The sequence below is a fragment of the Lepisosteus oculatus genome, chromosome 1 (assembly GCF_040954835.1).
Source record: "Lepisosteus oculatus isolate fLepOcu1 chromosome 1, fLepOcu1.hap2, whole genome shotgun sequence".
Taxonomy (NCBI): Eukaryota; Metazoa; Chordata; class Actinopteri; order Semionotiformes; family Lepisosteidae; genus Lepisosteus; species Lepisosteus oculatus.
In genome coordinates, this window is record NC_090696.1 from 69,918,726 (window position 1) to 69,946,642 (window position 27,917).

The following is a 27,917-nucleotide window of genomic DNA, read 5'->3' on the forward strand; positions in this document are numbered from 1 at the left end:
AGGATCTTGATATTTATGGGCTAACTTATGTTTCCCAGAAGGGAATAGACATGGTGGAGTTGTTTCAGTTGCCACTAGAGGGTGCAGAGTGTGTAGGGACCTCAACTGGACCTCAAGAAACAGCTGCAAGTAAAGCAGATGGCAGGGGGAGTACATAGCATTCTCCTTCCAATTGAAAAGGCCTTAGTCTCCATTTTCTTAGCATGAATAGGCATCCTTAACAACAATAAGAATCTGCCCTTGATAATTCTGGTGGAAGAATGTTCTAGACTGATAGAATACCATTAGCATCATCAGACATTATCATGCAAGAGCTGTTTAAAAGGATGATGCCTTCTAGTTTTATTTTCCAGAAAGGTTTATTCACATAAATCAGTTTCTCTGTAGTGTTGTGTGAAGTTTTCTTTTAAATATCCCATTACTGCTGTTTAAACACAATATTTTGTGAAATGTCCTAGTCAACTGTCAGTTATCTGAAGACAGCTTTGATAGGCCTTACTGCCAGTATCAGAGAGCAGCATGTAAACTGCCCAGCCTTAAGAAAGAGCTGTCACAGAAAAAAAACTGTGACCTCTGTTCTGTCCTCTATCCCTGGGGAGCCCTAGTTTATCCCTATGATGTCATTGGGCCCCATACCATTCTGTAGGATGCAAAAATGCTTTACACAATACCCCCCCCCCATCTAAAGACTGAAAAAGTAAATTGTTTCAGAAATCTGTGCAGACCAATGTTAATTTGTGTGTTTTATATTCTTTTGCAAAAGCTGTGATTCTCAAACTGAAACATTCCCTCTATACTAATGAATGATTCAGCTAGAGATTGTTCTTATCATTGGAGAATAAAGAAAACTGAATTATATATTGATCTTTCTTGATGTGATTGCTTTTGTTATTTTACTGTACTTTTCATCTGAAAACAATCCTATTCTCATTTGTTTTCATTTATTATGGAGAGGAAATGACAGATTGTTCTTATATTTTATTTTCCACATGCAGCTACTTAAAACAAAAGCACAAATATGTAGTTTCTAAATAGCTCAATAATTTAAATAATACATTTGAATGCAAAGTTCAACAGGCACACCTCTTAATTCTGAACTCAATCCATAATATATCACAGAGGTCTTATGCTCATTTAATTTCTGATGAGTAAAAAGTTTGCAGTTATAATAATAATAATTGCTTACACTTATATAGCACTTTTCTGGACACTCCACTCAAAGCGCTTTACAGATAATGGGGACTCCCCTCCACCACCACCAATGTGCAGCCCCACCTGGATGATGCGACGGCAGCCATAGTGCACCAGAACGCTCACCACACATCAGCTATCAGTGGGGAGGAGAGCAAAGTAATGTAGACAATTCATAGATGGGGATTATTAGAAGGCCATGATTGGTAAGGGAAAATGGGAAATTTGGCCAGGACCCCTACTCTTTTCAAGAAATGCCCTGGTATTTTTAATGACCACAGGGAGTCAGGACCTCGGTTTTACATCCCATCCGAAGGACGGCACCTGTTTACAGTATAGTGTCCCCGTCACTATACTGGGGCATTAGGACCCACGTGGACCACAGGGTTAGCGCCCCCTGCTGGCTCCACTAACGCCTCTTCCAGCAGCAACCTTAGTTTTTCCCAGGAGGTCTCCCATCCAGGTACTGACCAGGCTCACACCTGCTTATCTTCAGTGGGTTGGCAGTTGTGAGTTGCAGGGTGATATGGCTGCAGTTAGACTATGGTACTTTAACATCTTGACTTTCTATCTAAAACTTACAACCACTAATACGAAATGCTTGAGTTAAAGCTCTACGGTACTGTATATAGAGTGAGTAGAAACAACTAATATTATACTAATATTAGGATCTAAACAGAAGCATTGGACAGGTTACAAAAGAACAGATTTTGAGATGAACATTGCCTTGAAATATATATATGTTTTTGGTAGGAACAAAATAAACTAATATATTGCTACCTAACTCTCCTACCTGCTGTCACAACCATGTTTTACTTTGATTCCAGAAACCTGAAGGACACATTGTCATGAAATAACTCAAAATGCACAAAATGTAAGTGTAACTTACAATCTGGTACAGAGTCTTTGTGTGCTATAATCATGAAGGCACATGTTACTGTCAAAAGCAAAAACAACACAGAACAAATTTCTTTTGGATAAATGCAAGATTCAAATCACTCCAGAGGTGATCATGGTAAGGATTTCAGATTATCCTCAGGAAAGGTGATATCCCAATGGGCATTTATTTTACTGTCCACATTACACTTTGTCTTCATGAAGCAAAAAGAATATGTGGCTATGTAACAAGGATGAAGTCTTAAAAAGAAAGAAGCCTGAAGGATATTGTCTTACATTGCTCACTTGCTATTTAGACTACTAAGAGATAAGTCTACTGTCTGTGTATGTGTAATGCGGGCATGCTTTATTTTGTTACCAACAATGATAAGAGAGGAGAAAATAAACCAACAATACTGCAACCAAATAAATGTATGCACACAGCATTTTCAGGAAAAGTGAAAAAAAAAAAAAACAAATATGTTGCTAGAAGCCTGTAGCACAGGCTTTGTACATCAGAAGAAGCTGCATGGCATGAGTGCATATAAATGAAATGGAAAGGTACAGTAGGCCAATTATCAGAAGCAATTCGAGGTCAAAAGATCAACTGAAAAGCAAAGATGTTAAGAGCAACCCATCAGAGGAAAGGCAATGAACATTTCCAAACATCTCATTATTTTCTGCTATCCATATTAGTTATGTTGACATTGGACAATTGATATAATGTTTACATGTATGTTTATTTGACACTTCTGTATCAGTTGGTAGAAACAGAAAATATAATCCAATAAAGTTATCAATTTGGTTAAAACATTCAGTCCAAAAGATTAATTTTAAAGGTATATTAACCTTTAAGTTTAAAATGCTGAAGTATTTTGCTCTTTAATTCCAGTTAACTGGTTTTAACTTTGAGAATGTCTTAAAATGTGTTCTGAAAATTTAAAAGTCTCACAACAAGGGTATGAAGTAAAGGGCATGATAAATTACTACATATTACTACATACACTTAAGTGAGTTTAGGTATCGGTTTGGGAGCTTTGGTATAAGTTACACTCAGCAGGTACTGTACCAAAGTGTCTTGACATGAAAAATATTTTATATTATAAATAATCAGGGTTCCTGTGTCCCTGACTTTAAGGTGGCTAATGTCATCCAAGCAGGAGATGGTTGCTCACAAAGGCAAGAGAAGATCTAAATGCTGTTATTCATGTTGGGACAAACAACACTGGCATAAACACCATGTCCAACAATAAACAAATTCAAAGACCTTGGAATGAAAGTGAAAAACAGGACTAAATCAGTGTTTTTCTCTTTTGTCCTGCTTGCACCATGGAAAGGTGAACAAATGGAAATTCTAATCTGTAAATACAATACATGTGAGGACATGATGTGCTTCAGCTTTCTCAGCCACTGGAAACCTTTCTGTAGCAAAGGTACTGTACTCTGCACAGGTAAAATGGATTACATCTGAATGACACGGGCACTATTTCACTTGGTGAAAGGATCTACAGAGAAATGACAAAATGCATTTAAACTACAATTGGAAGGCAATAGCATCCAAAGAAAAACTGCAAGGGAGATACACAGAAAGACAAAAAAAAACAATCCAAAGGAAAAGCAAAATGTTAGACAAAAAGTTCATTACATGCCAATACCTAAATGACAGGTTTTATTTGGAGCAAGATACAAGAAATAGAAGCTAAGATTAATTGCATTTGAAACTAAGAGCAGTAGGAAGATTTTTACCCATGGGGCTGTGAAGGCCATGAACAAGTTACCCAGCCATCTCATTTAAATTGATACTTCCTTCTAGAAAGGGCCAGATGATATCCTTAGATAAATCAGCCACTAGAAAACAAGCTAGATGACCAGTCCTGTTTGTAATTTTTCTTATGGTCTTTTTACAAGGTTGAGGACCCTGTTCTAGACAAATATGTATCTGAGTACATAACTCCCACCTATTAAAATAAACAGTTTATCTTATAATCAGTGTACTACACAATTTTATTACAGCCTCCCCCTTATTAGTTTAGTTTTCACTAGCATTTCTAATTTAATACATGCAGAGATAATGAGAAAGAGGCTTGTAATATACTGTAGATCTGAGGCAAGGATAAGTAAAGCTTCAATAGTCCTTATCTACTGTATTTCATACCATTTCAAAGTTCACATTTAAATTACTCTTTCTTCAATAAAACTTTACAGATGTGCTCCATGACAAAGAAGGGTCCTGTTAAGTGATGGATAGGCTAGAAGAGCTAAAACATAAACCAAGCAGAAAAAATACATTTCTTTCTTTTTTTTACCTTGTCCTTGCTAATTTCTATTCTACCTAAAAAATAAAGACTAAGGGGCTTTGAAAAAAATTCAGAGATAAAGTACTGTAATTTAAAAGCACAAATCAGGAAAGGGGTACAAAATATCTCTGAAAAAGTCTCTTTATATCCCTGTGAGCACAGTCTACTCGTTAATCAAGAAATTAAAGTTGCATCATACCACCTAAAAACTGCCCAGATCAGGCCACCCCTCCATACTGAGCAGCCAGGCCAGGAGGAAACTGGAAAGGGATGCCACTGCGAGTGCAAATACTCTTTTGAAAGAGCTAAAGAGCTACAGAGTTCAAGGCTGAGATGGGAGTGAACGGCCATGAGTGAACAATATCACTTTATGTGGTCACTCAAGGTTTTGTGGTCAGAGGAGACAAAACTGGAATTTTTTGTAATAATTCCAAAGCTTTATGCCTGGCACAAAACCCCCACATCACCCAGAGAACACTATGGCTGCAGTTAAATATAGGGGTGTCTGCATCATACTATGGGATTTCTCGTCCCCAGAAAGGATTAGAAAACTTGATATATATAAACTTGATGTAGCACATCAATTTCCCTTTGGGATCAATAAAGTCTTATCTATCTATCTATATAATTGAAAGAAAAATGGACAGAATAAAGCACTGGCATATGGAGCAGATGGGAGACTGGGAAATTACTTCACCAGATGAGCTAAATTTAGTTATTTGAAACACTCCAGAGTAAGATGTAAATGTTTTAATTGAATCATGAATCATTTTTGATCTTATATTTTTTCTCTGAGGGCAAAAACATGAAATTGGGTTTAATCTTGGTTGGATATCTTGGAAGTTTTTTCCCATCCATGCACTGGGCTGGATGGCAGGTGATCTTATTTAATAAAAACTTCATAGATCTAATTATTCGCTTAAATTCTAACAAGAAATGTATTATTCCCATATAGTTTATGTGGATGGGGTGGAATCTTTCTTAGGACATTTTGAACCTCCCTTGTGAGTAATGATTTGGTCTGGGAAAATATTTAATCACATCATTCATTTTACTTCAAAATTATGGTGCAATTCCACACCACTGTGAAAAAAGTTAAATTGCATGTCTTCAGGAGATAGCACCTTATCACCAGAATATTGTTCTTTAGCACTACCTGTTTTCTAACTCCCTTCCTTAAGACTTTAGGGGAATTTGCAAACCATTATCAAGTGAAGATATTGCCAAAACACGAAATAACAACAGAGACACATTATTTTGTATTTAATTCTGTTTTTTTGTAAATTCTGATATATTCTGCATCCCCTTTCTGAAACAACATTACTCTTTTCTAATTACAGCTGCTCGTAAACTAAAAATAAAGCTACTGTATATGCTGTCTGTCTTTTTATTCTGGCAATTATTTTCCCACTTCATTAATTCTACTGGCTTGTTAACTTTATCAATTTTAGAAAAAAAATATTTTAGAGAAAAATTTGAAAGGCTATTTCTTGGATATGCGTTCTAAGCCACTCAGAGCAGACAATCTATAAAATGCACCAACAATTTGCAAAAACACAAACTTAAACCGAAGAGCTTATTAGGCCTAAGGACCACTCTGTCTAAAACACATGGGAATGAAATGTTTAAATAACACCCAGTTTCATGAATGCACACAGATAAGTGAGAAACCCAGAAAACCACACATACCATCACAAAGTTCAAACAAATAAATAAAACCAAATGAAAATAGCAAAATATAACAATGAAAGAAAGTGAAAAAAAAAATTAAAGACTTACTTTATGTTGTCCAGGCAGCCTGAATCTGGTTTGAGGATTGCTGTGTGATGGAACATTTTGTAGAGTGCAATTCCAAGGAAGATTACATTGAGCTGGAACACACAAATGAGAATTTTATAAAGCCCATTTTTGAAGCTTATTTTCATTCATCACTTTCTGATAAAAGCATTGACATGATAAGGGTCGGCTGGGAAATTAGATATCATTCTGTGTCTACCTTACAATGAAGGGACTTGGATTATTTAGTTTTACAGCTATGAAATGAAAACAGTCCAGTGATCAAAGAGCATCAGCATCTTTTAAACAGACAGTTGTATTCCATCACTTTTTGAAAACTCAATATGTGGGAACCCCAGTCCACTCATGGAGCAACCTGACTGACAATCTAAACATAAGGGCTCTCCATAGATTATCTGAAATGTAATAATATTAATCATAACAATTAGAGCCCCATTAACTCATTAATTTAACCCAGGGGTGCATGGTCCACATTCCTTGTTCATGCAGATTTTTTCAAACTTCGCTTTAAGCACTCTACATTTCTTGTAAAGAGCTTAGAAATAAAATTGTATAATTATTACAATAGAAATATACTTCTACATGGTATTCAGTTTTTCTGAAGGCTATATCTACCTGCTGTATTTCCTTAACATTATAATCAACAAATCTGAACTGTAATATAACTAATCTGTAATATAGTACTTTCACTATATTAATTGTATATCTTTACCAAAAAAAAGATTTAGTAATTATTTTTAAGCCTTTGTGTAAATGCAATCATTGCTTAGTTGCATATTTAACTTATTGCATATTTTAAAAAGAAAATAAACAAATATTTTGAATTTGACAGATGATGATTTATTTGATTTGCATTTTTGTATTTTCAGTGGTCTACTGTATATAACATGAATTCTGCCAGACCTTAGTAGTATAACAGCACATTTTGCTCTATACAGAAAATAAATGTTTCACTCTGTTTTTTTTCAAAATGTCAGTATAAATTAATCTTGAAAATAAATATAACTGTAAGTAGTGATTATTTAATGGCCATCTATTTTTAACATTTTTATATTTGACCTTAAAGAGAGGTCAAAGGTGATAATAGATCACATAGTGTATGGTTTCCAATACTTATTCCACTTCATCCATGAACATACTATAGGTACAGTTTGTATGAGGTTGTAAAATTAATTTGCATGTGACCTTAAGAAAGTGCAGAGGTCGCACAGAAGGTAATTTTTGATTAATGCACATTAACATTCCTATTTCTGTTTCATGATAAATATGACCCTATCTGCCCTCTTTATGAAATTATAAGTTATGTTTTCATTTGATACAGGTGACAGGAATTATAGTTCACAACTGACTTGAATCTGAAGTGAAAGTTTGTGTTGTAAACACCTGTCATTCTTGCTGTCCAGTGCTCTATTTATTCTGTCTAGAGAAGGTTGTCTACAGATTTTTATGACAACCACATGCAGCTTAGGTACTGTAAGAATTCATTGCACCACCTGGCAGGTTTACAGAGTAGTGCAGTCCTGCATCAGACTATTCAAACAATTAAAAATGTCAAAAACAAAGTGATCCCCAAGATACTGTATTGCCTACCAACTGACACCTCATGCATCTAAGTGGCTGCATCTATAGATGATTAAACAATGTGACTGGCCAGTTAACTGCAGATCCATGTGAGCTTTGGGACTATGAAGTTGTTGCATCTCATGAATCTTATATACAAGCACACTTTACCAACAAAATTAAATGTAATTCATTATATACAGTATAAATGAAATACACCATTCTTTGGATTGGCTCATGACTGCCATTTTATTTAAGATGGCAGCTTGACATGAATATACTTTTGACAGACAATATTACCTAATTTGTTGATCTTGCTTTGTTCAGCCCCACAGTTTCATTACAGAAGCCAATGTGTTCTTGTTTCTTTTTGTGTTTTTGACAAAACTGACATGGCAACTTAACCATGTGACCAATTACATCAACACGGACAAGAGCTTTTACCATAGACATGACATAACAATGCCCATCAAATTTTAGTCCCCTATGAAGGTTCTTTACAGAAAACAACATTTTAAAATTCCTCACATTCCTCACACAAAAATCTAATGTGGCTGCCAAACTGTAAAACTGGAGTTCCAACTGGAGTTTAGATTTCTTAATAATCTAAACAAGCTTCATAGTTTTGCCCCCTGATAATTTGAACAATAGCAACAGGAATCCAGCAACTGTGTTGCTTGACTCTGTAATAACAGTTCAAAGATGTTGTATCACTCTGTATTTCTGATTCTTTCTTCAAATATTGAAAATCATATTTGTGTTCATTCCTAATGCAGAGAGACAGAAGTCACCTTGAATATTACTTTAAACAAGTGGATACTAGTACAGCAAAATAGGTGTTACAAAGACCTTTAGAATAGTATAGCTAAGGTATTCAAAGAAGCCTTAGTTTTTAAAGCAGACTGAATGTGATTCAATAGCATTGAAACAGAGCTTGCCAACTGATTTTATTGTACTTAACCATATACTTAGTTTTCTATCCATTGTCACATACAGTATTAATTTCTTCATAAAGTGACACTTTTAGATTGTCAATTTTTTACATAATGAGGAATGCTAAATAACCCTGGTCCTAACCATTACCAAATGTTTTGCATGTTACTGATATAGATGTGCCTTTTCACAAACACGGAATAACCACAATAATTTCTTTTTTGAGATAATGTTTTTTTTTACCATTTTTGAAATAACATCTTAAAAGACCATTATTTTAATTTCCCAATTAGTATGAGTAAAAGGCTCAGGTTTATAATGGTATTTTAAGGCCCTACATTAATGCCTATTACTAGAAGTATGGTACTAAACTTCAACCTCCAAAAAAGGCAAACTGTTAAATGTTTTTTAAGATGGCAATCATAATATTCCTGATTTAAGTTTGAAAAAAATGAATAAATTCTATACACGTACTTTTAGAAAAGAATTAGTTTGTATATCTAATAGTCAAAGTGTTTTCTTTATATTTAGTTTTAAATGTAAAAAAGAATATTCACACAGTAACGCACAGAAGCCCTCTGTTTAAATCTGTGAAAAAAGACTTGAATCAATCACTTCTGTCAAGGAGATTACTTCTAAAATGAATACTAAGAAGCATTCATGTGTAATGTGACTGAAGATGTTCTTACAACTGTGCATTAAAACTGCAAAAAGCCTACATTTAACAAGGAGCTCATAGTGTCTGGTGATAAATGGGTCAAGAAGGCAGATTTACAATATGAAAGTGAGCAATTCAAGAAACAGATTGGCTATTCAATTGATCATTCAGGCTGTGCTCTGGGAGGTAGAAGGGGTTAATTAGGGGTTGCTTACCATAATTATCAAGGTTGCCGGACCTATGAAGCTCCAGATGAAGTAGGTGTCAAGTCTGAGCCAACATCTGTAATGAAACACAAGGGATAGAAGGTTTTCAAGCACTACAGCACAGGAAATACATCAACACTGAGACCATGACAGAGAGAAATGGACACTTCAAAACATTCCACCGGGAGCTGGGAAATATTACATTGCTTGTTCATTTAAATGCTGAATTATGGGTCCATTTTCTGACAGCACTATTGATGGAGTAAGATAATTACCTCTCGTGGTGGCAATGGGGAGAAAAATAAATGGCACCTAGCCAACTTTCTCAAATATCCTTCAACTGTAATGTGTGTGCTTATATATATATACAGTGTGTGTACAAAAAAAGAGGTAAGGGTATTAAATATTTCCCAAGCCATGCTTTTCCTTCCAATTATGTGGCAGGGCAACTTGCCTGTCACTTGTCAGCAGAGAGGACATGGATTCACAAAGTAGAAATGTTCTAGTTACAGTGGGGAATGACTCAAGATTTTAAGAAATGTAAGACTCATAACCTTAGACTGTTGCCTAATTAAGCAGATCTAGCCTTACCTATTTAGAGCTTAAAACACATTGTTACTGCTAATGTTACTAGGGTTGCAAATGCTCTGGAACACCAAACATGAAGTTGATTCATGACCTATAGCTAAATTATTAATCGGTTAATTTCCAGCACATTAAATAGGCCTCCATTTTTGGCCTCTGGAAAATTACACTCCTATTCTTTTGTCATTTAGGGTGACAGAAAGACAAAATGAAAGTGACACAATATTAAATATAATTTAATATAAATTTAGGTAGACTTTGTATGAAATGTGTTAAATTAAAGTAATATGTCATTTTACTTTTGCATACATGTTTTTTCCTGAGAAGATCATCTAGATTTAATTTATAAACGCTAATCATTAGCTGAATTACATTCAACATCTCCAAAATGTCCTTTTTCCCCTCAAAAGGAACATGAACAGATTAATGAAACATATTTGTATTATTTAAACAGCATTTTCTCATTATTCCTATTTGAGAGAAACACTACAAGAGAGATATTTCTCATTTTTGCAGAATTATTTTCTTGCTGTCATGGAGCTGAATAGATTAGATGAGTTATAAGTTTGAAGCTTGTTGGTATTGTTTAAGTTATTGGAGTTCATAACTTTCATGGATTAAGCCAAATATGCCCTTTTCAGTGTAGCAGTTAAATAAAAAGTATGACCATTTTCAGAAAGAAGAAAATCTAGTCAACGGTTTAGTCTTTGTCCTTGAAATGTGTTTCTTGTTTCGTCACTGTTTCTTGAAAAGGGGCACGTGTATGCAGTATACCTGATTCTCTTAATAGGAAATAAATAAGAGGAGTTATTGAAACATACTGTATATATTTACTATTTTTCATACTGTAAAATACCAATTTGAATACTTCGTGTCTGAAAATTCATTGTGTAGTGACTTTTTTGTCATACCGTTGTAGTAAATTTGCTCAATGGCAGTTTCTGCATTTGTTAGAACTCTAAGGCAACTTTAAATTCCTGTAAAGAGTAGATCTCATTCATAATGCGTGTTTCTCTGTATTATTTTGACTCAATTGTCTCAAAATTAAGTCCATCAACAACAAATTCACATTTATAAGGATTACCTTATACAGCTGAGAATTTACTAGAGCAATATGAGTAAAGTACCTTGCTCAAGGGTACATCAGCAGCATCTCACCTGGATATGAACCCATATGACCCCCCAAACCAGAGTCAACTTCATGCTGCTTCCTTAATATGCATAAGGAGACAATGAGTCCAACTAGATGACATTGATTTATAATAGCTTGCGCATTAATGCTGGACAACAAAACAAATAGCTTCCAAATTTGCAGGAAAGATACTGTGAAATTATAAAGCAAAACTATTTTTAAGGTCACATATATTTGGAGTCATTAATTTAAGGGAAAAATATAAATTCTTTTCTCATGAAAATAACAATGCATTTTGAGGAATTGAAAAATTTTACACCACCCCACCTCAATCATTTATTTCTTCTAGCCTGTGGAACATGTAAAGCAAAATGTATTTATCCTCACTGTCTCTGAGGAATCATCAAGACTACTTTGGATGACAGAGACAGTTTATGCAGAAATAGTTATCTTTTTAAGGTGCTTTTGTATGTTTAATACATGGTATAATTTTGGGTTGTGGTAATTTAGGAAAACAAAAATATTTATTGCATATGTTGATTTTTTTTTCTAATTATCACTGTATAAATATTTGAGTGGACGTTTTAATACCTTTTGATAACAGAGACAACAAACTGGTACTTGTATCCAGTAATTGTTTTGATACTAATTTTAGAAACATTTAATGTGGAATACCTTCCTTTATTAGTACCATTTACATTCTTCACACCTTTCTGTAATTGTTACATCACTGGCACTTGTTTAATTATTCAGATGATGCTGAATTGGGATCCCAGTGGATATCACATCATCTATCAAACAGAACTATCATTTTCACACTTCAAGGCATGCGGGTTAATGTGTTGTTTAGGGGGGTTGACACACATGATAAACATCTTTGAAGCAAAATGCTGATGCTAATTTTCATTATTTCAAGATCCTCTAATGAAGACCCCTCTTATGTTTCAAGTGAAAAATGAATCTCTTTTTTTTTCCTGGAGATTATTAATACAGCTGAAATCACTGTATTCACTGGTTCATTGCTACTGCTGAATATTATTTTTATTATCTTGAAACACATGAGAAAAAAACAAACTGTTTTTATTTTAATGCCTATTCTTAGACTGAGTAGTAACAGTAAGAAAATTTCACAGTAAAGCAGGAGGATCTGACAATAGCAGCACAGAGTAGTAAAATGACTGATAACCGTAGTAATTAGCTTTTTTACAGATCACATTTGTAATTAGGTTTGTTATAGATTGCAGATGTAATTACCTTGTGCTTCAGTAAAATCTTAAACTTAAAAATGTAACACTGAAATGTATCCACGTCTTTGCATGGCATGTATTTTTAAACATTGCAAAGCAAAAATTATAGGCTTACATTAATATCTTTTATAGCAAGATGTTTAAAATAGTATTTATTCATCTTCTGAATCTTTGGTTTTGTTTTCTGCCATTTTCACTTCCAGCAGAAATATTAGCATTATCCTGTGGTTTGAGTAAAATTATAAGTCTTGGCCTTTTCATGAAAAGACTTTAGATACAGATGATGGAAAGAATGCCAAAACTACCAGAAACAACTGTTGTTTTTATACAGTATATGACAACAGGAGCTCTGTATCTTTGTGAATATTAAATAGAAATCCTCTGAGGACTTGATATTTATTTTTTGTGTGTGATTATTTCCCATTTTTCTTGAAGTAACTGCATGAATACATCAAACATTTCACATTGTGGAGGACTGTTAAAGCAATTTTTGAACTTCTGAATAGAAAAGTAAAAGATATAATGAAATGGATATAATGAAACTGTAATAAATGTAACAGGGTGAAGCCTTTTCCATATACAGCTCACAAGAACAAAAAATCCAGGCGACCGTCACTTTTTTTTAAAGGAGTGAGCCACAATATAATATAATATAGTTGACATTTTTTAGCTTTTCATGTAAGATCTCTTAAATTTAAACTCAGTTCTCTGCCTTGTTTTCACAAAAATGATTTCTTACCTAAAGAACACTATACCTGCATAGGTATAACCGCGTAATTAGGATTTTGCGCAACTTATAGCTATAGGTAAAATTACTGAATGCACAGAATGGATTATGAAAAAGTACTGTATTACTTAGATACATATGCAAGTACTCACACTCTGTCCGTCCCATAGCTTCTGTAATCTACAGCTGCAGACACAGCCACAATCAGTGCAGGCACTCCATAGCCCACCAGATAGAAGTATTTTCTACGGGAGTGCTCACTCTCAAACACCTCCACCAGCATGATGTAGAGCTGGACGCCCTCGAGGAACATCCATGTGAAAGCCGCCAGAAAGAAGAAGTGCAGCAGAGCCGCGAAGACAGCACAGGCAATCTGGGGTTACAACAACACGGAACAGGTGTGTTAATTTTGTGTTCTGTTTTTTGGAAGGGGTTAGGGGAGTTCTATTAAAATTCATCAGACACACTTTTTACAGCCTCTTCTACTTCCAAAATACAGAGTAAGAAAACGACTCTGATCCCCTCTTCTAGTCAGATCTTTTTTTTTTAATAATCAGAAAATAGTATTATTCAGAATCCAGAAATAATGAGATGGGGCTTGCCCATAGCAGTATCATGGAGGACCTGTTGCTTTGGTAGAATAAAAGATTAATCAACTCCTTCACTGCTAGACCATCATCAAAAAAGTATTTGAATAAGGTATTCTGCATAACCCTATTATGATCTTGCAACAACTTCTAAAAAACCCCGACAATTTTACTGCTGTAACTGTATTTAAAGACAATGATTATTTCATTGAATTTCACTGCTTATTTACGAGACATGTAGCAATTTTCCTTGTACTAAAATGGCTTTTACTGCACCTGTCATTTTTTCTTTCAATGCTCTCTATGCCTTGTAGAATAATTACATAAAACACTTAAGAATGCAGTTTGTAATTTAGAGTGTCATATCTGAACCTGGGGTATTCTGATATATGTGACAGGCTTTCATGTTGTTTTCACTCTTATGAACAGATACAGTATATGCATATTTTCACAACATTGTATTCAATATTATTAAGAGGGAGGAAGGTCAAAAAACCCCTGATAAAGCTTTCAATCAAACATAAGGCAAATGTATTCTAAAATAAATTCTAAAATAAAATATTTAAAAAAAACAGGAAAGAGTACATATACATTTGCTGTTGCTCATCATACAATAAAGATCAATTTAAATCAGATCAATTAAAGTATTTTAGTCCATCTTGCTGTTCCTCCTGGGAAAAAAATAGTTGGAAAATAATTATTCTAATTGAACTTACAAATTTGAAAGACACATTTCTAAATTTTAATTGTTAATTCCCACTTGACAGTGTATACTGTATATATATGTTTTTGTAGAGGTCAAAGAGAACTCTTGGTAGTTTAGTAAATTTGCACATTAGTGTATATGAACATTTGGGATTTTATTACATTAGAAAATACCTCACTGTCTCACAAACATTCTTTGAATTGAAATTACTAGTGTTAAAAAATAGCTATTGGAAACTATAATCTCTAAAATGTACATAATTGCAAATATATTCTTACATTTGTTTTTATGAATATCCCAGCAAAAAATCAAGTTCAACATCAAATAAAATATATATAAATATTACGACCAACCAGAAGTACCAGTCTTACCAATATATTTATAAGTATACAAGTCAGGTTAGCTTTCCCTCACTTTCCTAGCCAGCTCCATTTTGTTTGTTATTTTCTTTTCTTTGGCACCACTCTAGTTCCTTACCCTTGTTATCACGCTTCCTAGTCCCTCGCCAAAACCCACCTGCTTCCAAAAGAATTTTCCATAATGTTGCAACCTCAAGTGTCTAGGGGTAAAGGGGTGTAATAAGGCCTCTTCCTTCAGAAAACCTCCATGTTATATGCTGAATAAGATGTGTTCTGGTTGGCTGAGAGCTAATTGATAATGACATCATAATGAAACAGTGGTGTGATGGTGGGCCAATGGGGGAGGGAGAACAATCAAGGGTCAGCAGTGTGGAACATAAAAAAACACACACAGACCACACACTGGGACGTAACATCTAGTCATACAATCATTAAAGTAATTATACAGTAGACTTCATAATAAATAATGTTAACACAGATGAGATGTATTTTGTTACAAAAGGAATCTTGCTTTTGGATTAAAGAGCGGTGTTAAACAGTTTAATTATCAGTTCTGGTAAGGATGTCTCAGAAGAGAATATTCTGAATGGTTCTGACACTGGTGAATGGTATCAAGTTCCAATACAGTGCTGAAGTTTTCAATCCAGAAGCAAAACCATAAAAAAAAATATTACTCTACAATGCAAAATCATCCTTTTAATTTAAGTGACTGTATCATGAAGCGACTTCGAACATTGAGTAAATTTGCCATATGCTTTTGCCTACAAGTGCGCTGTTGGGATGGTAATGCAATATGCTTTTAAAAAGAAAATTGTTTTTCAAGCTATGTCACCTGGTTTCAAGTTGATCAACAAAAGACAACAGAAAATCTACAGTATAGAGGACTTGACAAGCATATGATAACATAAATAACAAATATGTTTTGTGTCCTTTGGATTCTACATTTTTTTATTTCTGATTCAAAGCAAGAACACAAGGAATATAATACATATTTGTATTATAAAATAGAGGTAAAAATAGACAATATAAATAAGTTATTTGATCAAACTACGGGTTTAATAATTCCTGCCCATGGGGTCGTGATATTTATTTTTGTGGGGTTAAGTCAGTAAAAGTTCTGCTCTAGATATTGTTTAGGTAGCAGCAGCACTGGGTGTAAAGAAAACATCTTACTATAAAAACATTGCAGCTAAAATCTTAGCCTCTTATCAAATCTACACAAGGTGTAAGAAAGTATACATTTCAGAGTTAAAATGTATTTATTGTTTTAACTAGTGTGCATAATGAGCAAAGCTACCTTCAGAGAGTGTGTCTTATATAACAAGACAGTTGTTACAGAAAGTCCACAAGGAATTGTTACAAAGTAAGAATGATAGAATCACAGTTTCAAATTGGTTAATTAATTGGATAAAACATCAGATTTGCTTACAAAACTAGGCTACAGAACATTTAAGCAAAAATTGGGAATGTAGATCTAACAACAATAACCTTGATCTTATGCCTATTTTGTTTCCTTTTGGTGCTTTGATTGATACACCGTGATTTATGTTTTATTTTAAAAAGAATACCATTATGTTTTCATAATTTGCTGGTATTTAGATGGGTAGATGTGATGTGTAATGAACTGTTTAGATCTGCTCTATATAGCCCAAGGTGATTTCCAGTGATAGACTGAGCTCTTCATAATCAAAGGGAAATGTGATACCCATTACAGCATGACAACCAGCACAAGAAATTTGACTGAATTGTAATTGCTTCTTCATCGTTCAAACATACAGTGACCTCTCTAAGAAGCCTATATTTGCCATAAATATGCTTCCATACATAAAAAACATAACTAGTATATGAAAGTATAATGTAGGTAAATACTTTGTGAAGAATAACACTGGGATTAGCTGTTACACAATCTGCCATTTGCTTTACAGTTCTGAGAGTGTCTATCTACGTTCCAGGGACAATATTCTCTCTGTAATTTAATCAACACATCCATTAAAAGGCATTTGGCTTGATGGTAGAAAAGCATCACCACGTGTCTTAATTATTCAAACAACTTGTAATTAGCTATTTAGATTGTCAATAAATACTATTCCAAAATGAAATATTATCCCTCTGGCAGAATCAACAATCAACAAATACCCTCTTGTTGAAACAGTCCTGTCTCACCAATTACAATCTGTGTCACTTTACCTTCCCCGAGTATAAATTTGAGTATTACATGTTATGAGGTCAGGGAGAAAGAGAATAAAACAGAAGAACATTTGAACTGGACAGGGTCAATGATTCTCCCGGGAATATCAACCTGAGTATTGGTAGATAATTCTCAAGAACATACTCTTAACCAGTTTGTATCCTTTTTGTTATTTCTTTTATAGACAGGGCATTCATTTACTGTGGGGCAGTGCAATATACTGTATGGCATGAAATTGGTCGTTAAGTATCACTTATATCAAGAAAGCAGTGATTACACTGAATAAACAGGAAATTGTAAAGTATTTATTCTACACAGATGCCATAAATATATGAGGACACAAAAAGTTTCATAACAGATGTTTTGAGAACATCTGTATAATCACTGATGGTGACAAGGATGTCTTCTTTCATATTACCTTCACATGAGTATGAGTATGTAAGAGTATGTTGAATAAAAAAAATGTGACACAGCAAAGACTACTCTGTCTTTGGATTATGGTTTTTCCACAGCTAATAAGCTTATTTGCCTTTACCTTTGCCTTTTAAATTTACTGATACCCTGATAAATCAGGTATATTATAATATTCAAAAGTTTAGATTCTCACAAGATACTGTGATTTAAATATACAGTATGCTGCCAGATCAATGTTGGAAAGGAACACATTTATTGTTTAGTTAAAATTGCATCTTACAAACCATTTTTCATGTCAATTAATTACGAAAACAATTATGACTAGTGCAGTGCTTTCTTAAATTCAGTTTGCATATTTTAAGCTTTTACTTCTCTGAATATCATACTGCTTTATAATAGGAGAGTCCTGAAACATGTTTTAAAATACAATTTAAGTCTCAAGTCTTTTTTTTTTGCAATTTATTATTACTATTTAAAGAGAAACTCCAAATTTTATTACACAAGTGTGAACAATTTTAGTATATGGCTGCATCAGATTTTATCACATTTACATTCCACTCAATATGAAGGCTGTGCCTTTAAATATGGTGCATGTTAATAATACAATTCCGAAAAAGAACATATTTCACCTTAAAATCAATGTCACTGATTTCCGGATTGACCAGGCCGGTGATCATTTTATGTCACTATCCCTAGCAGTCGGTACAATTGTAAGGGTATCAAGTGTAGCACAGTATGTCATGGGTTTCAGTTGATGGATTATGTATTAAACTTACCGGCTGATCAGCACGATTTATCCCAATGAGGAAGAGTAACTCTGCAACAAAGAGGCTGATGCAAAGGTTCTTGTGGATGGTGTTCCGGTCACTCTGAAGCCCCCGGAAGAAGCAGAAAGTAAAGATGCAAATCAGCAGGCAGACCAGAGAGAGAAGGATTCCCACCCAGGTGATAACATCCAGGAGCATGTCATGTACAGGATCAGTATTCTGTGAAGCACAGGAAGGAAGCACATCAATAATGGTCATTTGGCCGCTGAATCCACATTGAAATCACCAGTTCAATTAACTCTAAGGTGAGGTACTGTACAGTAAAAGAGAGCACATGAACATGTTCCATTCAAACACTGTCCTCCAAAAGCATAGAGACAGTGCAGTCAAAACCAGGATATTCAATTTGAGTTCCAATAATCAATTCTCATATGAAAAAAAACATGACTAACATGACTGATAAGTACAACTGCTAAGTATTTTATTTTTTAATAAGGTCCACCTTCTTTGGTCAATTAAAAATGGTTGAGCAGGTGTTTGTCTTCTGGGAAACTAAGAACTCATAAAATAGCAAATATCATATCACTCTATCTTGTTATGACTTAAATGCTTGGAGTCTGTAAGTAAAAATAAAAACTAAATAACTTTCTCTTATAGAAAGACAGGGAAGTTGAAAGCTGAAAGAAAGGACAAAACTCAATCAGAGCCATAGCACAGAAAAAGAGCATGAACAAAATCAACAATTTGACAGATGTACATAGATGAGTGTTTGGAGTATCATTTTACAGACAGATGAGAGTAAAATCAACTTTTAACAAAGTGATATATGTTGATTAGGGTTTAATTAGAACTCGACTGAGGAAGTGACAGCTGAAATAAAGGAACACAACCATATATGCTTTATTAACTTTAGAAAAAAGGAAACAACTACTGTACCTGATTTGTAGTCCAAAAGTACAAAAAATAAACAATCCTCTACAGCCCCTTTAAGATCTAATTTATATTTTCCACAAGGGGGCGCTAGAGCATAGTATAGTATTTCCTTAAACTTGTGCTGATGAGGGTGCAAGAGCTGTCACATGTGTACATTCCCTTAGCGTTGCATCCACCCAATCATCTGCTTCATCCACTTTTTGTCAATGTTGAGCCACTTTCCTTCAGTTTGCGCCAATCCACATGTTCGAATATGGTGGGCTTCTGCCTCTTTCTCCATTTAAGTCTACAATATGTAACTTAATTAATTCTCAAGAGCTTTCCACAAAGGCCTTACATAAAATGCCCAACAGCGTACAGTATATTACTTGCATAACAACTTACATAACATTTTGCATAGACCACACATTCTAACATCAAAAAAAGTACAATACTACTTCATAGAGCTACAGCATGTACCAATGCAAATGGTTTCCAGAAATACACAATGAAATAATTTCTATACCTTACATACGCTACAGCAGTATAATTACTGCAGCTTAATACATCAAAAGAACAATTAAGCAACACTTGAGCTATTGTCTATGAATTACCTCCAACTATGATCAACAATTATTCTTAAATACAATAGTACAAGCATATAAAAATAAAAATTGCATTGCTTAATACATATACTGTATGGACACCAACAGAGTCAATGTCTGCCGTTTGTGTATAGTCTACCAATGATGTACTGTACATATTGGGCATGCAGCTAAAATAGAGTAACTTAGTGAATCAACCAATACGGATGGTCAACTGGAGCACAATATGAGTCTAGACATCACCTAACTAACTATAGTCCATATATTGCTGACCTGAGTCTGAAATGTACAATTATTGAATTGTGACTGGAATTCCCTGTATGAAATTGTGATGTGTATGTTTTGCTAAAAAATCCCATAGTGGAATCTACATATTGGTGCATACAGTTTATTATGCATACAGATATGTTTATTATTTATTCTTAACAAAGAGAAAATAGATAGTATTAAAATAAACTTAACAAAAATGTTTAGCTTTTTTAATTTACTTCCTAAGTATTTATGTGATCTACTTTTCATTGTGCGTGTGTGGTTCTTTTATGTAAAAGCTTAATATTTCATGATACTCAGTAGAAGTACAATGTTAATGGAAAGGCTCTGTCAGCTTCATTACTGTTATGTTTGGCAGAGGACTGCACTTTGCATGCCTTCTATCCTATGTTCCACATTTTATTTAAATTCTCAAATAGGGACTTTATATCTAGGAAGTAAAAAGGAGTCCATGGTCAGGTCAGGCGATTTAGAAACCAGCAGGAACTTGAATTCCTGAAAACTTGAAGTTGAATAATAAGTTGTATCCTCTCTAATCCTTTTCTTATTGTCATTGTTTCAGTAATGAATTACATCACTTTTTAACTTTCAAAACATTTTTCAAAACATCACTTTTTAAATGGAATATAATTCATTTTCTATTGCTAGTAGTTTTAATTGCACCTTAATGTTTATTCTCTGCTAATGAATTTATTAGACTTACTGTATATTAAGGCCAAGGCCCGAGGGATTTTCAGTCTTTGGTTTCTGAGAAATTGTATGGTTATGGATCTATGATGGCATGAGGAGGCTTCTTTTTCTGAGATAAAGGCACTATCTCTATTGGCAGGAGCTTTGGCATCTGTCTCCCTTCCAGAATATGCCCTCCTGTCATCTTTTGATACCTTCCACAGGAAGATTTATAAATAGGCAGCACGCCTGTGAAGGCTCTTTGTAATACGTCTTACAGGGTGAACAGTAGTCCTCTAAGAACATTACAATAAAGTGAGCTCATCTTTAGTCATTTAAAAGCCCTAGTACAAATATATCCAAATGTTCTGCATATGAAACTATTTAACTCCATTAATATGTTCCCTGTATATCTAATGTGTTACATTATACCCGTAATATCTTTCCGAAATAAATTATGCTTCCCCGAGCTTTTTCCTCAGCACTTTTTGCAGCTCCTCTGGCCTTCTTTAATGTGGAATGAATACAAACACAAACACAATATGTAAAAGCAAAGTTAGGCAAACTGAATGAAAACTAAATGAAAAAAGCATAACAGATGGCATGGATTCATTTTGTTCTCACCTCTTAGTTTTGTGACATGAACCACCTCCATTTCTGCTACGCTCCTACTATGAATTTATGAACGCAACTGTTTCAATACTCCTTGTTTTTACTATGCGTTGGAACACACAGTGACATTAGCACCCTTTCAAGAATACTGTATGCATGTTACACGTCTCCTTGGGAGGTATATGTATATCATATGTAAATGTGGTAATTGCTCTGCATGTTGTAAGCTGCATTAAGCTTAACATTAATGGTGTTGTTAATGAATACTGGAGGTGAACACAACATGAGGTAAGGACATTTGGTAATTACTTTACCAACATTAAGTAAATTATGCCCCTTGAGTTCTAAACACTAGTATTTTTTTCCCTGGAACTATGGCGTTGACCATCTACTCACCAAATACAACAGTACCAATACTCTCCATGGCATTGGATTCAGTCTTGAGTTATTTTTATTAATAATTTCCAATACTGTTTACATTGTTAAAATGTCTTTAAAGTACACCTAGTGAATATATATTTTTTTTTACAGACTGATGTATAAAATCTGTGGCATATTATTGGAAACACAGGTTTTATATTTTTGGCCCCTCTTTCCAAAATGGAGTAAGAAATTGGTATATTATCATGGAAAAATGCTACTGAGACTTTTAATGTCCTACATCAAAAGGAATTATTGAAGAAGGTGTAGTCACCCGTTCGTGACGTGGTGGGCAGGTGGCAACATCTTGCATTTTGTCTGTCCAGAACAACATTATTCAAACGAAAATACAGTAATTAAACAAAATTATTCTTGTTTGACTACAACATAGAGCAATATTGTCAACAGAGTTAAAGCACATCTGCTTGTGAGTGACAAATTAACAGTGATAATTAAAATGGCCTTCTTTTGTGTTTTTATCTACCAAGGCACTGCACACTCGGTCTACTGTACAATGAATCTACAGTCATCAGTGTTATCTTGCAAGTGTGAAAAAGGCTTTCCATCTAGATTGAGAGGCATCTATGATATGGATCACTATAGTATATTTGTTGCTTTGTCACAATACATTGCACACATTTGTTGGTTCAATCCATCACCATCTTACTTCTAGCCAGAGCTGTTTTTCCTTTCTTGCAATGGATTTTCCGCAGTGCAGTTACAATGTTCAGGGATAAGCTGATTGCAAAGGCACCACCAACCATGACCCTTGTGAAGTCACTGAAATTCTTGCTCCAATGAATTACACTGCTGACTAAAGAGCTTTATGTCTTAGCTTAAGTTCTCCTTTTTTGACCAGTCAATGTGCATTGAAAGCAGCAATACTGTGTCCCAAAGCTCCATTTCTAATTTTGTACAAAATTTACTTTCTGTATCTTAAGGGCACAAGACACCCACAGACATTATTCAGAAGCGTACTTCTCCTCTTTCAAATTTGGCAAAGATTTTTTTTTACACTTTTCTTCCTGGACCAATTCCTTCAGTGATGAAATTTAATTTAGTTCACACAGCATTGAATGCAATCCATAGTTACCAATCCCTGTGCATTACTGCCAGAAAGATGATTCCCAGGATAAAAATGAGCAACGTATTCAAATGCGTCCCTTTCCGACCCCAGCTATTCTGAACATGCTGTCTAGTGGAAAATAAATATACAAAAAAGAACTACCCAGGGATCTGTGGCTTGCCGAATGGAGCCCCTCTGTGTTCTGAATTTATTTTAGCTTTATCTGAACAGTGATAGGAGCTACAGCGATACAATACAAAAGCTCTTAAGCTTTAAAACTCACAATAAATTTGGCAGGCTGTAATCAAATTAAAATGTATATTTTGAAATTAAATTAAATCTATATCTCATTCTATTTCATGCCAGAGGGCACATCTTAAAAAGCAAGGGGGAGGGCAGGTGATAGAAAAAGCAGGAGCAGTGCTAACACCTGACACCGTATAAAACAGCAGTGGGGACTGTCACAAATGGGAGCCAGTGAATCAGGATTTATGGCCATCTCAACGTAAAGAACGGGACAAGGAGAGTGAATAGATGATATTTTCTATCACATTTATCATGTTTAAAGACCCCAGTGTTTTTCATTATCCAACCTAAGGAACTTTATTTCAGCACATCCACTGCTGGAGTAAAGAAGTAGGAAGCAGATAACCAGCAAAAACCAAGCAGTGAAATGAACATAAAAAAACATGAAGGGAAACAATCATGATAAAATCCAATAGAATGTAGTGTGGAAGATAGAAAAGCAAAATGTTATATTACTGAGCACTTGCATTTCAGTGGCCATGATACCAACTTCACCACCAGCACCCCTTGTAACAACGTGTTAAAAAAACTGTAAAAAAAACATTTTTATAAAGAGGTGTTACTTGATAATGTTCGTATTGGTTAAATACTTGTCAGTCCTGACACCAGTTTAAGCACCAGCAAATTTTAAAAGATAAAAAGTTTTAGAAAAACATCCTCTCAGGGAAATACAGTAATTATTTGGTAGAGGATAAATAAATAGGCTATACCTTAAAAGACAAAAACTTAATAAACAAAACCAATACAGAAAACTAATTTTTACAGACTACTTAAATAAAGTTCTAATGACTTCCAGAGACCAAAACACTGTAACTATGCCTTCACACTGAATTTACTAACATTGACCATCCCTAATACTGTATATTGAGAAGTACTGTATACACACATCTGATAAAGGAAGACTGTTTTTATAAATAATTATCCATTATTAGGTCACATTCTAATTTGGTGCTAAATGAGACACCCATGGTTCCTATACAAAAATACTTCCAAATTCAAGCAATACTAAGAGGCATTAATGAAAATAATAATGATCGTGGCAGATATTAAAAAAACCTGTTACAAATCATCACAGCACTCACATAGAAACATACAGCTTCTTTTCCTAAGTTAGGTTAAGTTCCTTCACTCCCCAGTACTTGAGAGGTTGAAGTTCATCAATGAGGAATTCAAGTGGCGAATGGACAGTATCTGTGGTGCCAGAATCCATCTTACTACAACAGAGGACTAATCTTATATCTTCTAATATTTCTATTTTCTCCTTTGCAATCTACTTTCACACTGTAAGGTGTTGTATATACTGTATGTACTTGTCTGATTAGATGCATAAAGTTGTTAGTCTCCACCCAGTTGGGAGCTACTTATCTGATAACCTTAAGCTATGTCAACAAATGACTTATTGTGGCTCCTGGAAGATAAATTACAGTAGTTGGCAGACTATCACACACATTATCCACTTTCTTCTTACAATCAAGTTAAAATTCAATTCAGGGCAGTTTACACAGTTAAATTTCTCCCTTGTGAGGACTACTATGGCTTTCTGTGTTCATATGAACTAATGACATACAGTAAGATCTTGGATCCAGGCTCAGGGTCAGTTTAATCCTGAGCCCATTTTATTTAAAGAAATAAAGTCTCAAACTCATTAATCTAACTCTAAAACAGGATTGTACCTGATCCAATCAGTCCAGAACTAAGTAAATACATTTTATCAAGGTAATATAAACAGTTTTACCTTAAGTTGTAGAAGGCGCAGAGATATATTATTGTGGTTGCTCTAAACATTAATTCAAATTTAATATTGTTGAGGGGCTGATGAAAAGAGAGTAGTCACTCCATCTTCTCAATTTTAAAAACACTTACATTTGAATTTGTGATTTGTGAAATGAGACATACATTACCAATAATCCTACTTTGCTGGAACTAAAACATTATCTGCATACACAAGGCACTACAAAGCATTGGAACTATCGCCAACATGGCTTGCAGAAGGTTTAACATTTTTACATATCAAGAGGGAGGATATACATGTCAACATCAGTGTTCTCTTGCAAGCAGGAACCGCACACACTGAAGATCCATCATCAGCTCTGTGGGTTTGGTCATATCACCCAGATGTCAGTATCCAGGCTCCCACAGAATGTTCTCTACTCCCAGCTTTGCCAAGGTAATTGCATCAGAAGAAGCCAGGAGAAGGATGTCAAAGATACGGTGAAAGCAAACACGAAGAAATACAACATTGATATCAATTCCTGGGAGATTATGGAACTTGTGTGAACCAGATGGAGGGAGAATGTCAGGAAAGATGACTGGCACTTTGAGATCAAAAAGTGTCATACTGAGGAACGAAACCAAGAGCCTTGAAGAGAGCTCACCATGTTTGGATTGTACAGTACATGACCCAGATTACATCCACTCAACCTACCGTAACAGAGTGTGCAGACACCCAATCACTCTCTTTAGCTGCCTACTGATTTATGGAACACAATCATTCTTGACTGCAAGGGAAAGCTAATGAATAAATGTTCACATCCACCCATATCTCCAATAGTCACATCTTTCCATGCCTTCAGCCAGATTGAAATACAAAGACTATTTTTACTTATTTAAATATAAATTGGTATAAATAATTATCTATAATTTATGTACCCAGTGGTTTTCTAGCTTCTGAATTGATTCCAGATGAAGTTTGTTTCTGACCATGTCTGTCACAGATGCACTCAGGGTGTACCCATTTGCTTAATATTCTGTCATAAAGCACTGTGGGTGTATATGACTGGTTTGACTGTGCCACCGAGCCCTGGACTGCTCCTGCTCAGTGCCAATTCCCATCTTTTTATTCTGAGTTTACCTGTAACCAAAAAACTATTTTTAAGCTGGTCATGGAAGCATTCGTTTCAGAAATTGTCTTGCTCTTGTCTTGCTATTTGAAAATTTCTGTTTTAAAACAATAAGAACCTTTGGTGAATCTGCTTCATATTGCAGTTGACAGATGCTAGACTCTTTGCACCTGCATCTTAAAGCACATATTACAGAACATCAAAGACTCAATAAAATCCAAAAACCTCTAAAAAAAACAAAAATATTGCTTCTTATTATGCAGTCATATGGGAAGCCTCACAGAGATTAAGTTCATCTGAAAAAAAAGGGATTAGATAAGCTCCCTGAAGTAAAGCTGACTGTGCCCTGTTGGTAAATCAATAAGAATTGCTGGACAAAACAAGTTTCTGTCCATTTTATTGGGAAGTAAGCAAGAACATGTTAGTTGTTAATCCTTCTTGGACACGGGGAATATTGTGTCACAGTCTTTTTTGAAAAAGCCAGTTGACCTTTGAGAGAAGTGTTCATCATCGTCAACCAAAGCTTCTACCAGAAAATCTAGAAACTAAATAGGACTAAAAAAAAACAAAATAAGTGTTTTGTAAAAAGGGCTATGCAGCCTAGATATCGTGGGTTTACTGTATATCCTAATCATGTTCATTAGATAATCATGGTTGGGGACTAAAAAAAACAGATTTTTCTTGGAATTACAGAAAAGTACCTACAGTAAATTGCAAACGTCATCAATTATGCCAAAAGAATATATATTAACATAGGATTGTATTGCAATGTTATTTAACATATCTGTAAGCACAACTGATGTGAAAAAATAGTTCTCTTTCCTGTGGCCTCTGGGGATTAGAAATAATAAAGACGTGTTTAGCTTTTCAGCTAGTTCTTTACTGTCGTTAAGGAAATGTTCAAAATACTGCTTCAGGAGACCACGGAATTGATCTATCCTCTTGGCCTTTTGTTTGAAAATCACTTTTTTAACCAAAAAAAAGAACACAGTTTTATTCTTCATATTTTAACTGTATGTTGATTATATCGTTTTTTTGCAGATTGTGAGGAGTGTTAAGATTTGCTTCGAACATGATGTTACCAAGAGAATACAGCATGAGAATATATGTTGTTTAACAGAATAAACCTGCAGAGATCCTAGAAAAAGATCAATGAATTTCTGTGCATTCAGTTTGCCATTAATCCCTAGAAAAGCAGTTAGTAGCAACTATAAACTCCTGTCCAGACCATGACACTTGGGTCTTCCTATCAACCGGTCAGTTGCACATAACAATTAGCGCAATTATGCGCATCTGCATTACACTCAGTGAAATCCTTTAAGATGGTCTGGAGAATACCTTAAATCATTGCTAAAGAGGACTTGGCTTCGCTGCTGGACACTAGACCAGACACCAAGCACTATTCTCTTGATAAGTGGGAATGTTAATTACTTTTCTAAATTTAATTCTTGATTCTCACCAAGCATAACAAAATGTGCCCAAACAACTCTCCCACTAATCATGAAAAATAGTGCTTATGCAACAATCAAAGTCAACCAAGTGTAACACAGTTAGTCATGAAGGATCAATTAACACCAAAACATGTAGATAATCTAAACAATTCCTATACTTTTACTTTTATAAAAGCTTATACGCACAGCATGATATACAGTATTTCGATCCAGTTCTACGCTACATGGTGTTAACAAGCAGAATGAGCTACACATTTTCAGCCATTGCTTCAGTTTCAAAGAGTCCTTTCTGTGTATGTGTTCTGACCAACACATTCAGTCTGTGGTGCAACATTAAAAAGCACATTCTGATTTAAGCTCCTTAAATCAGAAAAGGGGAGTTCAGTCTCATTCATGCCCTGCATTTTCAGCATTGCCTTGGGAATTACAAATATGCAGCATGAATGAAAAGAATAGGATTGTGTTTACTAATCCTTTCCTCTGTTGCTCCTTCTTTTTTTGGGTAAATTTAAATTTCTGTTAAATCAAAGTGTTTG

General features: G+C 34.6%; 1 protein-coding gene across 13 annotated transcripts in view; it reads right to left on the bottom strand.

Moving 5' to 3' along the window:
• The window catches only part of adgrl3.1 (adhesion G protein-coupled receptor L3.1), a 340,584-nt gene that overhangs the window by 44,762 nt on the left and 267,905 nt on the right, over window positions 1-27,917 (bottom strand). For all 13 annotated transcript variants that reach the window (XM_069192140.1, XM_069192148.1, XM_069192139.1 and 10 more), the window contains 4 exons: window positions 18,240-18,449; window positions 13,362-13,582; window positions 9,528-9,594; window positions 6,144-6,235 (listed from right to left, as the gene is read on the bottom strand). In XM_069192140.1, the coding sequence (XP_069048241.1) occupies window positions 6,144-6,235; window positions 9,528-9,594; window positions 13,362-13,582; window positions 18,240-18,449 (590 nt within the window). The remainder of the gene's footprint in view (window positions 1-6,143; window positions 6,236-9,527; window positions 9,595-13,361; window positions 13,583-18,239; window positions 18,450-27,917) is intronic.